Genomic DNA, 15,648 nt, shown 5'->3' with positions numbered 1-15,648 from the left:
CTTTTTTGAACACTTGAAATGGTAAAGGACTAAAAAAAAAATATATTTTTTTGATTATTTTATTTTTTATATCTTTCTCTCATGGAGCCGAGCAAATACTGAATTTATTTTTTGGATATCAATCGAATTGGAATATGAAATATCATACTATACTAATAGTATAAATAGAATTCATTTTTTTTAGATTGTAAAAAATACCCCGACCCGAAGTCTACGTGAAAGTTATCCAAACACATTGAAGCTAGATTTCATTTCCTCAAGGAGAAGGTAAATATATGTGAACTTGAAGTGAGGATTTCTTCAAGTGAATCACAATTGGCCGACATTTTCACTAAAGGATTGAAGATCGACATATTCATAAATTTGAGAAAGAAATTAGGAATAGTTTAGATCGACTATGATTAGCATATGTTTGGCAAGCAGTAATAGAGCCTTCTCGAGCGATTGCTTCAAACCCTCCACTTCTTCAAGCCAAGGGAAGACCTGAGTGGCTTCCCTATGAGAAAACTCCTTCAAAGCATCTAATTTCTCCCTCAGTTTCTTCATCGCCATCCCACCTTCGTGAGTGCGCTTGTTTACACTAATCACCCCATACTGAAACCCCATGAGGATGCATGAATATTTCTCCTTTAGTGCTTTTTCCATTAAAAAACACATCACGAGTTAGGTCTCTAGCCGAGTAGACAGATAGGTGGGGGAAATATCAAAAAGCAATTGATAGTCACCGAGGAAGTTCTCGAAGAAGGAAAAAAATTGATCAGCAAATTCCATTGTATTAAAATCGTGGTTATACAATAGGGAAACCCAAATACACACGACCATACATTCATCCAATAAGGAAACTGCCACAAGAAGTGGGAAAGTCTCAACATCTGGAAGACACATGTAAGAAGTAAAACAAAATGGTTTTTCCAAGAAGCTCCATCTTGAGGTGCGTTAAATGCCACCCATACCTTTTTCCCATTCAAACACTCAAGCTTTCGGAAATAATTGGTGTTATGACATCTCGGAACCTCATCTAAAAGTATGCATGTTCTTTCATAGCCCATTGACCCTTTTTAATAAATGTCTTTAGCTAAGGGACCCATCCTTTATATATAGATGCCTTCAGTAGAGGGACTCGCCCATAGATGAGAGACTCGTCCTTTATATATAGAGATGCCTTCAACTGAGGGACCCACCACTAGTAGAGGGACTCCCCATTTTTATATATACACATTCGGATTGGGATTTCGCCCCTAGCTGGTCATATCGCGATTATGGTCACTCTCGACTAAGGAGCTCCCCGATATGGCAAGGCGCACACTTTGAATGAAAAAGGAGTTTAAATACACTATGTCCTCAGAAAAACCCTCGTGCTTGAGGGATTATGTATTGATATATTTGTGGAAGTACTAAACTAGGGCGCCCTCTCCCGGGAACCATTTCTCCCAGACGATGACTCAGAGACCCGTCTAGAGGTACCCATGGTGTATGAGTCAAGAAAGAGAGAATCTCCACTAACTTTTGAAAGATATGTGGTCAATAATCTCCCCTGATAAGAGGGAAGCGATGAACCTCACCGAGGAGGAATCAAACTATAAGTAAAAAGAGTCTTTATAAACACTACTGCTCAAGAGGAGAGATGAGATCATTCTTTACACTCCAAAAGAGCATAACGCTTATTAAGGCCACAACACATAAGTGACTGTAACCATACACTTGTTCCCAAGTGTCACCGATCATCAGAAGAGCCTCTCATCTCACGTGAGTAAGACTCATAAACTACTTCAAAACACCACCTAAACAAGACTTCTCGCCGTCGTGGACAAGTCCAACCACTATATTGTGTTATAAATCTACTAAGCCCTCTGAGTCTCCTCGTCCTTATAGGGGAACAAGCACACCAACCCGTACAAAATTTATTCAAATACTAACCATCCTGTTTTTTATTTTAAGTCGTTTTGGACTTTTCACATATATCAAGAAAAATAATAATTATTGTATAAAAATAAAAAATTAAGAATATTTTTACAAAATTGTTCTTCATTAATGACATGAAGAAGATAAATTTACATAATTAAAATGAGAGATAACAATAAACTTTTTTAAGAATGTAATAAAAAAAGTAACATTTATTATTCATAAAGTGACTTATATTGTGGTAATAATTAAAAAAAAAGACTTATAATAAATACGGAATGAGTATTTAATTTCATGATGTTATTAAACTTTGAGAAAGTATGGTTGATCTTTCCCTAAACACACACGTACACAAAGGCTTTAATGAGAGAATAAGTTTGTTTCCTTTCATTACAACTAATTAATTACACCATAATTAAAAGTTGACAATACACATTATACAATTCCTCCCATTTTTTCCACATCAAATTGCATTTTATTCCACTCATAATCTCATTATCTTCCATCATCTATCCCAATATGATAAAAAGAATAAACAAAGTTGAAATATTTATCCTTTTTAATTAGAGTTACCTTATACCATTACCATGGTCTAATTCCACCATTTACATCCATAGACCAAGTTCTACGAGCACGTGAAGAAGAATTCAGATTGGTACGAGATGCATTACTATTATTGTTATTCCTTGTAGTCATAGTTTCAGAAAACTCTCTTGTTGTAGAAATTGAACCTTGTTCATTACTACTTCCATCACCACCTCCCAAACATCCAAACAGATTGTTCAACATTCTACGAAATCCACCCCCTATATTACTTCTTCCCCTCCCTCCTCCATTTGAAGTACTCATCGACCATGAAATTCTCCTTGGTTCACCAACATTATTAAACCCACCATCCAATTCTGTGTAAACAATAGGAAGCTCTCCCTCGTTATTCTCTCGACTTCCGCCGGTAAATCTTCCGACAGCGAATCCTCCTCCCGGTAGCCTCCATATTGTCAATCCAACATTGTCTTGTTCATTATTGTTGCTTTGTGGTGATTCACAAGGGAGTTCATGGCGACAAATAGGACAAGAATTACGAATCTCGAGCCATGGAAGTATGCATTCGTTATGGTATATATGTTTGCATGGCATTTCTCTTGCTACAGCTCCGAGTTCGAAATGATCTTTGCAAACAGCACATTGTGATTCTATCTCAACATGGTTGTTATTTATTTCGATAGACGGTAACGATTCTACCGTTGATTTTGACGCCGGTAATGGTTTCCGGTTATTCGTCTCGTTCCCGTTCCGATTAGCTTCGACATTAGAGAGTTGTCCCATCACCCTTTCAAATCCAGGCCCAAGAAGAGTCTCTGACATCCTTGGAGGCAATGGCCGGAGACCAGAACCGGGGCCATCTTCGTAGAAAAGCTCATACCTGCGATTCTCTTCACCCTCGCGGCTCGTCCCCTCGGAGGTTCCACCGCTGCGTATCATAACGATCGGGTTAAACGTAGAAATATCACCACCGTTAACATTGTTTCTGCAGTAACGTCGACGGGGGTTTTGATTTTGATTTTGGTTTTGATTTGAATTGTTATTATGGTGGCCGATCATGTACATGGCCGCCGTCATAGGTAACCTCCTCGGACGAACAGCGTCTGCATGAAGAGAATGGGCTTGATGTTCAAGCTCTTCGACGAATCCACTGTCGCAATCGGAACATATTGGCATCCCTAGCCTCCATACCCTAACGAATTTGTTGCACCTGTGACACCAATGTGAAGACATCTACGCTAGAAGTAAGACTTTTTATTTATTAATCCCTATAGAAAGAATATAAATTTTTCATGCAAACCCTACGAATGGATATTCAGAATCTTAAGGCAATGTGAAGAGAAAAAGAAAGGGTTTGATAGGAAATTCTATGAATGACAGGTTCATTTTCATGGTTTTGCATGGAAGATGATAACAAAATAACAAAGGTTGTCTGCATAACATGTTATAAATGTTGGTTTTTGCATGACACGTGGAGAGTTTATGTTCCAGTGAACAAAACGAAGTATTGTTGTTAGCAAAAACAAACGTTATGAAACGAAATACAGACGAAAAGAGTTGTTTATATTTTGAAGCCTAATTAAGGGTTTGTTGTAATTGTCATAAGTGAAGTTGGCATGGAACTCTGTCGTTACTTTTTTTGGGTTTTCTGATAATAGTATAACAACGTTTTTACACAACCGCTAGCCTAGCCAACCGGAAAACAGAAAAAAGTAAGTAAAATATTGTCTTTAAGAATATTTATTTGAAAGAAGTATATTATATTTTTTCATTTACGTATTAAAAAAATATAATAATTATTATATAAAAATTTGTAAAGGTTTATTAGATATATCAACAAAAGTTATACTAATTTTTATTGACTTAGAGAAGATATATGATAGAATGTGTAATGAGATTTTGTGAAAAATGCTAGAAGGAAAGAACCAGGATGACATATAGGGTCAGTTTGTTTTAGATTTAAAGAAATTGATTTTTTTTTTATATTTTCAAAAATAGATTTTATAATACCATTTTTAAAATATTAAAAGTTTTTTTATATTTGTTTTTTTCTAAATTGAAAGATTAATTTTGACATCCTATAACATAAACATACATTATTGAAGATTAAAACATAGTCGAAATCGCAATTTTTTCAAAAAAATGTATTTCAACAATGATTTTTATGAAAAGCTATTTAAAATAACTTTAAAATTAAATGATTTTTTAAAAATTTTGATATCCAATCATTTTTCATAAAATAATGAATTATCTAAAATAACATTTTAAGAATAACTATTCAAATCAATTTTTTATTTGAAGCTTTTATGAAAAGTTTCTTTGTAATTTTTTTTTACACAAAATTGTGTTACACTATAAAAATCATTTAAAAAAAAGTGAAAACAAACGGAGCCATATTCGAGCTATGCAAAATATGTACGAAGATGAATCAACTAGTGTGCAAGCACAAAGTGGAGAGACATACGATTTCTCCATTACAATATGTTTGCATCAAGATTCAACCCTAAGTCTCTATCTTTTTACTTTAGTTTTGATGTCCTCATAGAACACATCCAATAGCACTGTTATGCATACTTTTTGCAAATGATATAGTTCTACTTTGAGAGTTGAAGGAGGATTTAAATGGGAGGTTGGAGACGTGCTTTTAAAATGCATGACTTTCGTCTAAGTAGAAGTAAGATAGAGTATATGGAATGAAAGTACAATAAAATGAGAAGCGATTCTAACATAGAGGTGAAAGTTAGAGATCATATCATCCAACATATCACATGGTTTAAATATCTTGAGTATGTAGTACAAAACGATGGAGAAATAGAAGGGGATATAAACCATTGAATTTAAGCTTGGTGTCTAAACTGGAGGAGGACTTCAGGGGTTTTATGTGACACAAACGTACTGCTCAAGCTGAAGACACAATTTTATCGGACTATGGTAAGACATGCGATGTTGTACAAAACAAAATGTTAGGCAATTAAAAATCATCACGAGAATAAAGTAAGTGTGACAAAGATAAGGATGGTGTGTTGGATGTGTGGTAAAACTAGATAAGATAAGATTATAAATGACAATATTAGAGAGAGTGTTAGGGGTAACACGTATAGTAAAAAAGATGGTGAAATAGACTTAGGTGGTTTGGGTGTATAGAGAGAAGACATGTCGATTATGTGTTAGGAAAAAGGTTTGTGAACCATCAGAACTAAATATCAAAGGATGTTGATGTCCCCCTCTGACATCAGACAAATGATTCCACTATTTAGAGCGGTTATCAACAGGGTTCTAGCACCACAAGACCTAAATTGGACTTGTCCTAAAAGAACACCATATCATAGCAAATAGAAGGAGGATGACTTTTAGATTGCACTCTGAATGATCTTCTGGCATATGTTATATTTTACTGATGTACAAAATAGAAGGTTCAAAGTCCCTGAAACTCTAGAACTCTACAATAAAATGTGTTCCCTACTGAGGCGAGTATATACTTAAGGCCATATAACTTTGGGTCAGGAATATATTTAATGGAAAAATATTGCTTCTGAATCATAACAAATATACTAGGCACATTAATTATCGAAAGCCAAAGAACCGTTTGATCAGATGGTGAAGATATCACCATCAAATCAGGTGAGTGACATCATATGAAGGCATCATTCCTCCAACTATGGACCAAAAGGAAGTTCTAGGACCTCGAGAACAAGAATGGGCTTGCCCTAGGAACTTCATTTAACCTCGGCTAAAGAAGCGAGGTAACAAAGAGCGTCATGAAAAGTGGCCACTTTACCCCTCGGTTTCTAAATAACTGAAGGGTAAAGTTATCCGCACATGGGTTTGATCCCCAACATATGCCTTTTTATTACTTTTAGATTTGGATGGCGCGCCCAATATTAAATCTTGGTTTTATTTAAAACTGAGGTAATAATGCAATATTTTTACCCCAGTTATAAGTAAAAACCTGGGGGATAGCATTATTCTTTTATACTTTCGTTTGTACCTGTATTATAGAACCATATTTTACATATTTCTGAAACAGAAACTTGTACATTTTTACAATTTCTCAAAAAGAAATATTGTACCACAAATATTCATTATTTAAACCAAATGCAAAACCAAAATGGCACACACCTTATAACTTTACAAGAAAACTAAAACAAATAATTAACCCACAAAAATAATAACCAAAATGGAAAGTGTTGTAGGTTGTCCAAAAGTTCTATGCTAAGATTTGTCACTGGACGTTAAGCACATACAATTTGAACAACATTTGAAACCAATTAGGATAATCAATAACAACATTAAATATTTACTAAAAGGAATAAAAATGAGTAAAATGAATAATTATAAATTACTAAGTGATATAAAATATTTACTTACTAGTTTTCCCATATCCCCTCTTTATGATCACAACGAATAACATGGATATCATCTGAATCATTTTCTTTAGATGAATGATGTACGTTGTAAGACCCCAATTTTAGCCCTAAGATCCCTCATGGCATCATAACATTGCATTTGCATAGCCTTAAGGATCTTAAGCATCTTGGTTCCCTTTGCCTTTGAGTTGGGACCTCTTGTGAGTGATTTGAGATCACCAAGCATGCTTGAATTGTATATCATTGCTTTTTATCATTTATTACTAACCAAAAGCACAAAAATATGTCACTAACATCTTTTGTTTGTAGCTTGAGCAGTCACAAGATCTAAAAGCTTCTAGGTGATCCTTTGTGCAATGATATAGCCAAAAGAAGATGAAGGCAAACATGGAAATGGTTCCCAAAGCTCTCATCCATCAAATATGCCTCCCTAGTATCTCAATTTATCATTTTTTATCAAAGCAAGTCAAAGGGTTTGAGGTTTGTTTCTCAAGTAAACCCTAATTCATCTGATCATCAACAATGCCTTGCTCATGAAACAACCTCATCCCATGGTCAAATACCATCAAGGGAAGTTCTTTAATTCATCATCTCATGCATACTTGAACTTATTTGAGTGCCCTCAATCATCAATTCATCAAGATATGAGTTATGGAGTTGAGAAGTTGATCAGTCAATTCATCTATCTATTTTGAAATGCACTGAGACCTAACTTTTTGTGTGTTGGTCAAATGGAGATCATCCCAAGAACACAAATGTTCTTAAGGACAATATGAACAACTTTCATGTTCATCAAAATTGGATTTGAAGCTTGGAAGATCATCATCCATTCCAAGACATTATAGGTCATTTTGACTGAAACCCTAATTTTGGGTCAACTTCCCAAGAACATAACTCATTCATTTTTTATGATTTTAAGGTGGGACCAAATGCATTGGAAATATTATTGTGTCTACTTCAAATATTATGTTGAGAAAAACTTTAAAATCTCAAAAGAAATACATGTGATAATGCAAAACATTATAGGTCACTTTGGGCCAAATGCATTGAAAAGGAAAAAAGTCCAACTTCAAGTGCCTATAACTTCTTTATAAAAAATCCAAATGATGCAAAATTTAAGTGCAAATTGATTGTCTGGAAAATATCTACAACGTTCATGTTGAAGGGTTTATCATTTGGAGCTTGCATCATTGAAACAAAAGGGCTTGAACATTGGCCAAATTTGGAAACTTCACTTATGCATGTTTTGCACCTTATACTTTAAACTCAAAATTCACTAATTTCCAAGGCCCAATTGAAATTTTGGTCAACATATCATTTGTTCCTTATGCAACAAGCTTTCTAACCATTACTCATGAGGTAGCATTTGGAGTTTGGAAGCACCATTTTCGAAGGCATGAAGATTTAATGCATTTTGTGAAATTCAATTCAAATTGCCATGCATGAGCTGTTTATACTCAATGTACACGTTCATTTGCAATTCACATGAGCTCAGCAGGTTATTCCAATCCTCATTGGGTCTTCCACATGATCATACAAGCCCATGCAAGAAAAATCCATTTGCCATGCACACGAGTAAAGTCACTTGCTCAGCCAATTCCAGCTATAAATACATGTGCTATGCTTCATAATAAACCAACCGAAGGGCGCCTGAAATGCTGCAAGAGTGAATTCCCAACCATACCAAAGGAACTAAATCCATTTTCTTCAAAAATTCAGATCTGAAATTCAATTGAATTTGGTTGAATCTTCAGATCTAAAGTTCCTAAACCTTCATCATTTGATCCATAAAAGTTCTGTTTTGCAAAAGGAGCCAAGGAAAGGGACTCAAAGCTTCACAATTCAAAGGTTTTGATCAACTGTTTTTTGCTTCGAATCTCCTATTTCTGTGATCTATTGAACTGGATATTGTGTTGTATGAAGTCCTCTTTATAGAGGCATCATTGTTGTGTGTTTAATTTTTGAAATCGAGCAAGTTCATGATGAACACCATCAAGCTTCCATCTCTGATTTCTCTCTTGATAGGAATCTAGAGTGGAAGTGAATGGTATAGGAGTGATGTACATCACTTCCTCTTTCGAACGGTGCCTAGATCGTCCATTTTAATGAGCATTTGCATCTCTGCATTTTTTTAAGCTTCGCCGGAGCTCACCAGAGAAGACGGTGGCGCTGGCCACCGTCTCATTGCCAGATTGAATGTGAGCCTTTGCATGTAATTCCCAGATCTAATCTCCACCCTCCAATGATATGACTTATTTTAATGCATTGTGTTTCTCATTGACTGAGGACTTTGGTGCGCGCGCATGCCATGACTATTAGATCCTCCACGTCAATTAATGAAATCTCATCCAACGCCTCCTGATTTTTTCTATTTTTCATTTTCTGATTTTATTTTTCTTTATTTCCTTTTATTTCAAAAATTCATATCTCTTTTATTATTGGTCCAAAAAATATGGGACCAATTGCATTATTTCTCTTTTTAATTCTAGTTTCTAAAAATAATTTTTAATATTTTTATTTTATCATTTGATATTTTTTGTGAATTTTCTCTTTTCTGGTTATTTTTAATTCATTTAAAATAGTTTTTAATATCCAAAAAAGACAAAAATATTTTCTCAACCTATTTGAATGATGATGGATCTATGAAAAATATTCTCATCAATTTTTTAATTGATTTGAGATTTATTTGAGATTTTAGTTCAATTAGGTTATTTTTATTCATTTTTAATTGATTAAAAATAGTTTATGACTTTTAAAAATGCTGAAATTTTTTGTCAAACTTTGTTTGACCTTGTTGGACTTGGGATAAATCACTTGACTTTCCAAAGTTGATTTGAAGTGATTTTGAAGTTTGACCTTTCTTTAATATTTTAATTCAAGTTTATTTTCAAATATTAAAAATGCCAAAAATATTTTGTTTATTTCTTGACTTCTAATCTTCATCCCACTTCTGTTTTTGGTTGTTTGACCATGATCTTCAATGTCATTGGTCAACACTTGTTGATTGGTATATTCCATTTTATTTTAATGCACTTTATTCTTTTCATTTTCCTTATTCATCATCCATCTTCTTCTTCTTCTTTTCTTTCTTGATCAATGAGTTAAAGGTTGATAAGTTAGCATTGATTAGGGAGGTCTAATCTTCCTTGATTCAAATCTAATTCATCTTGATCAATTGATCAAGTGAATGACTTTGCATTAAGGATAGATTGCTTCCTAAATCATGCAAAGGACTTAAACCAATACAAGATCATTACTCTTCTTCTTTTTTTGGCATGGCAAGTTGTTGGAACTTGGTTCACTAATCAAGATTTCTAACTTGTGTTGTTGCCTACATTATTATTGACCGGCCTCAGATAGTTGTGACTTCTACATAAGTCCAATTACGATTGCTTAACATAGCGCTAAATTTGCCTTATGGCACACTAACTACTAACACTAACCATTAACAATTAACATTTACTTTTTGCTCTTTACTTTTATGCAATTTACTATTCTTGCACATATTATTCATTTGTTTTCCCTTTTGCTCACTTGAGCACATGTTTATGTTAATGCAATTTGCCTTTTGCTCACTTGAGCACATAATTGTGTATATATTATTACCATTGTGTTTGTGTTTTGTTTGTTGTGGACCAAATGCAAAGAAATGGACAAATGGACTTAGACTTTAGGACTTTCCCTATGCAAATTTGGAGTCAAAGAGCAACTAGGCATTGGGCCTTTAGCATGCTATAAAAGTCAAAAAGCAACTAGGCATTGGGCCTTTAGAATGCTATAAATATTGAAGAGAACTTTGAAAGGACCAACTTCTAAACTCCTTCTTGTTCATTCTTTATTTGTTAATAGAACCTTTTGATGTGTGTGTTCTTGTGCTAGGGTTTCCAACATTGAGCCAAACTGAGGAACCATTGCCATGAGCTTCTAAGAGAGAGAGAGATCCAAGAGCCATTGAGGAACTTTCCAAGAGCTAAATTGATTGTTGATTGCTTGAGCTTACTATGATTTTGCTTGCATATTCCAAAGGATGGGAGCTACTTAGATCATCACTATGATCTCAAGAGAGGAACTCCATTTGTGGTCTTGTTCTCTTTTCCCTTATCTCTTGTATGATTAGGACTTTAGCCATTCTTCTTCTTCCCTCCACTCTAACCCAAGCCAAAACTTTTTGTGCAAACATTTAACACTTGTTTTCCATGTTAGAAACCTAAGCCTTAAGCTTTTGGTTTTTAAACTTTCTTTTCATAACACTTATTTTGAATTGAATCTTTAAGTCAACTTTAACCGTATTTTGTAAATACTTTCCATTGGTAAATATAACCCACTCAAATGTCCTTTTGTGGTTTCAATGGCCACTTTTCTTAATCAATTTTTTTCATAACCCTTAGCTATTAGGTTTGAGTTATCCTTGAGGTAGATGTAATACTCACCTATATCCTTAGTGATGGACAATGAGTCTTCCATGCTTATTATAGGGTTAACCCCTCACTAGCATGTTGAGGCTATCCTCACATGGTGGATTTGTGGTTTTAGGTTGAGTTTTCTCCCTTGGATAACAAAAGACCTTAAGGCTTTTGGACCAATCAATTCACCAACTCATTTTGAGATTTTTACCCCGAACTACGAGGTTTTGATCCTAATCTTTTTTTAAGATGGTACGTAGGCAATGGGTTTATCCATCTAAACACAAAATGTAAATAACTTGTATATTCTCTTCTCATCCCTTCAATCATGTTTGCACAAACAAATTTTCACAAAATAACAACCTTACAACAAATGTGAAAAGGGCTCCCTAGGAGTACCTAGGATGTTTTGGGTGCTTAAAACCTTCCCTTTGCATAACCGACCCCCTTACCCAGATCTCTGACATTTTTACTAGTTTTTGATTCGATAAAACTTTTAGGTTTTTGTTCGCTTTCTAACCATTCCTTTGGATAAATAGAAGTGCGGTGGCGACTCAACTTGTATGGTTTACCTTGGATTTAGTCAATATCTCTAATGGTAACGAATACCCCGCTACAGAAAAGTGGCGACTCTGCTGGGGAATCCACCGAGGGACTTGCCTAGTGGGTTTTGCCTACTTTTCATATTTGTTGTATTGTATTGTATATTGTTTTGTGACACATTTTTGTGCAATTTGGGATTACTGTATTGTATGTAATGATTGAATTGCTTGAATATTAATTCCTTGTATGCTTGGTGATCTTTGTGAGATGAGTTCTATACCCGAACTCGAGTGCACTTAGGATAGGAGAATGGCATAGTCTTGTTGACTTGTGTGGAATTATTCCTTAGCAAGTTGACTTGCAAGTCCATTCACTTGGTGGAGGTCATGTTGGGATCAATAATGTCACACAAGTAGTTGTGGTTAGACATTACTCTTTCCAATATAGACCTTAGAAGCCAATGACCTTAGTTTACCAAGCCCATCTTGGCCTATTCTTAGGATGTAGTGCGAAAGTCGTTCAAGTGTAAGATTTGATACGATTGTTACACGATACTACACTCATAAGAGTCTCTCTTGAGAATATTTTTGGAATACGAGTAGTCGTTTCTCCGATAATATCCGAAAGATGGGATGATGACTATAGGAACCTCTTGTAGAACATGTTTGGCAGGTTTAAACCCTAGTACACTCCCTTTGGGTGGTTCTTAACCGAGACTCCATGCTCGTGACTTGCAACAAACCCTTGATTCGTGGTTGATCCGTTCATATAGCCTTAATATCAATGGAACTTGGGTGTTGATAAGGTGTAAACCATAATCCACCAAAATGGATGATTGATATTAAGGATAATATGATCCATCCCATGACCTTTGTTTGGTGTGCTTTGCTTGATCCTTGAGTGTGATTGCTGCATTCATGCATTCATGCACCCACTTGCATCCATATCATCGAAATAATAAGAAAATCTTCAAGGAGCTTAAGAGGTTTATTTGCAAATTTTCAGACATGGAAAGACAAAGAAGGAATACAAAGAAGTACAGTTTCAGACAACCAGACTTGAAAGAGCTAAGGAATTTGACATCCTATGTACTAGATCCCTTGGGTTTCAAGGCTCGTTTTGGGAAGCTTCTTCCTCTTCTGACTACTCAAGTGGACGAAGAATTGATAAGTGTATTGGTGCAGTTCTACGACCCTCTGTATAGGTGCTTCACTTTTCCGGATTTCCAGCTTTTGCCTACACTTGAGGAGTATTCCTACCTTGTGGGTATACCGATTCTAGACCAGTTGTCGTTCAGCGGCTTAGAGAGTATTCCTACTTCTCAAGAGATAGCTGATATGTTGCATATAGATGAATCTCTGGTTGGTGCTCATATGACTACCAAAGGTGGAATTCAAGGTCTCCCTTCTGAGTTCCTCATTGCTCAAGCTACTAGGTATGGGAAGGCCATGAGTGAGGATACCTTTGAGGCCATATTTGTACTTCTCATCTATGGGCTGGTATTGTTCCCCAACATCGACAAGTTTGTGGATGTGAACGCTATTAGGATTTTCTCTACTCTTAATCCCGTTCCGACACTGTTGGGTGACACTTACTTTTATTTGCATATGAGGAATGCAAAGGGTGGTGGTGCCATCGTGTGCTGTTTGCCTCTGTTGTATAAGTGGTTTATTTCTCACTTACCACAAACGGTCGCCTTCAAGGAGAACAAAGGATGTCTACGGTGGTCCACGAGACTTATGTCTCTCACTAATGATGATATCTCTTGGTACAACCGCGTGTATGATGGTGTGCAGATTATCGACTCTTGTGGTGAATTCTCCAATGTACCTCTTCTTGGTACATGTGGTGGGATTAGCTACAACCCCGTTCTGGCACGTTGTCAGCTTGGGTTCCCCCTAAAGGATAAACCCAATAACATTCTATTAGAGGGTGTGTTCTTTCAGGAGGGTAAATATCCACAAGGCTTGAAGGACAGGATGGTCCGCGCTTGGCGCAAGATTCATAGGAAAGGAAGGAAAGAGCTAGGTCCGAAGAATTGTATTGCTTTGGAACCTTACACTGCTTGGGTTAGGAGGAGAGCTTCTGAGTACCTCATGCCTTACGAGTATCCGAGACCTACACCTTTGGTCATGGCTGGGCCTTCAACCCTCCCTGACCAAGGAATAGAGGAGTTGAGAGATGAAGACCGCTCACGTGCTTGGATCCGTGAACGAGAGGAGTTGCTTCAGCAGATCAAGGAGAAGGATGCTTTGATTGAGTTTCTCGAGCATCAGGTTATTGGTGATCCTAATGATGCATGGACTTCTCTACTTCCTCAGTCTTCTAGGTTTTGGAAGAGGAAGTACGATCGACTCGCCAAGGAGAAGGCAGATATGGAGGAAGCCTATGAGGAGGAAGGAAGAGGCTTCGTGCATCTTATCTTCCTGTGTCCCGAGCTTTAGATGATTGTTTTTAGGGATCCATAGGATGATCATTTTCCTTTTCTCTCTTGTATTTGGCTACCAATGCTGTACTTCTTCGGTGTAAAAAAATATTTTCCAGATATTATGAGATGTTTCCATATATGATAAAAGTGTAATATTTCCCAAAATTTGCAAATAGAACTCTAAAGTTCCTCTGAAATAAAAACAAATCATATGCACAAGCATTGCATGCATCATGTGCATAAGCAGGTTTTGTTCCCGGCTTCTTGTCCTGTGGTTCTTCATTTATTTTGAAGACAAGTTGACTCACCGGTACTACACCAGAGCCAACTCTTCGAGACTGATGGATCATTTGGAACAAGAGAACCGCGAGCTGAAAGAAGAGGTAGCCAGATTGACTGCCCTGATGGAGTCATTCTTGGCCGCTCAGAGCCAGTCTTCTCCAACACCTGCAACCCCTCCCTAGAGGACGGTCATTTCTGAGATTGTGACATCTATTGTGCCTGCTGCAACAACCCACTTTGCGCCATCCATGCCAGTCGGGTTCCCGTGGTGAATGCCCGCCAATTTTATGCCAGAGGGTTTTGCTCCTACTCTTGCTTCTTTGCCGGCATCTAGCCCGGTCCTCTCAGTGCCACCTCCCGTTGTGCACACACTACCAAGAGTTGAAGATACCATCTACCATTCTGAGCCATCTGAGGGCCCAGACGTTTATGAGAAGATGGATGATATGAAAGATCAATTCCTTGAGCTTCGCAAGGAACTGAAAACTTTGAGGGGGAAGGACCTCTTTGGTAAAAGTGCTGCTGAGTTGTGCCTCGTGCCCAACGTGAAGATCCCTATTAAATTCAAAGTACCTGACTTTGAGAAGTACAAGGGAAACACTTGCCCTCTCAGCCATCTTGTGATGTATGCTCGCAAGATGTCAACGCAAACTGATAATGACCAATTTCTCATCCACTATTTCCAGGTCAGTCTGTCCGGTGCCGCTCTCCGGTGGTACATGGGTCTGGAAAGTTCGAACATCCGCTCTTTCAACGATCTTGGCGAGGCCTTCGTCAAGCAATATAAATACAATGTGGATATGGCTCCTGATAGGGACCAGCTGAGGGCAATGTCCCAGAAAGAGAAAGAGACCTTCAAGGAATACGCCCAGAGGTGGCGCGAGTTGGCAGCTCAGATAGTGCCACCCCTTGAGGAGAAAGAGATGACCAAGATCTTTTTGAAGACCTTGAGTTCATTTTACTACGAGAGAATGATAGCCAGTGCTCCCTCAGACTTCACCGAGATGGTGAATATGGGAATGAGATTGGAAGAGGGGGTCTGTGAAGGACGTTTGACTCGAGAGGAAGGCTCTTCAGCAAAGAGATATGTAAGCTTTGCAAAGAAGAAGGAGGGAGAGACACATGACGTGTCTTCCCATGTCAAGAGAAGACCCTCTGTGAAGAGGAAGATTGCTCGCCC

The 15,648-nt window shown here is 36.9% G+C and overlaps 1 protein-coding gene across 1 annotated transcript; it reads right to left on the bottom strand.

Moving 5' to 3' along the window:
- Positions 1-2,484: 2,484 nt before the first annotated feature.
- LOC127121159 (E3 ubiquitin-protein ligase RDUF2-like) lies at positions 2,485-3,678 on the bottom strand. The gene has a single exon (XM_051051746.1). The coding sequence runs from the start codon at positions 3,676-3,678 to the stop codon at positions 2,485-2,487; it is 1,194 nt and encodes a 397-aa protein (XP_050907703.1).
- Positions 3,679-15,648: the final 11,970 nt, after the last annotated feature.

Source organism: Lathyrus oleraceus, chromosome 2, assembly GCF_024323335.1.
Source record: "Lathyrus oleraceus cultivar Zhongwan6 chromosome 2, CAAS_Psat_ZW6_1.0, whole genome shotgun sequence".
Lineage (NCBI taxonomy): Eukaryota > Viridiplantae > Streptophyta > Magnoliopsida > Fabales > Fabaceae > Lathyrus > Lathyrus oleraceus.
This window is presented reverse-complemented; position numbering and strand designations above follow the sequence as displayed.

Coding starts and splice junctions, on each gene's coding strand:
- LOC127121159 (XM_051051746.1), bottom strand. CDS start 3,678: ATGTCTTCACATTGGTGTCACAGGTGCAACAAATTCGTTAGGGTATGG.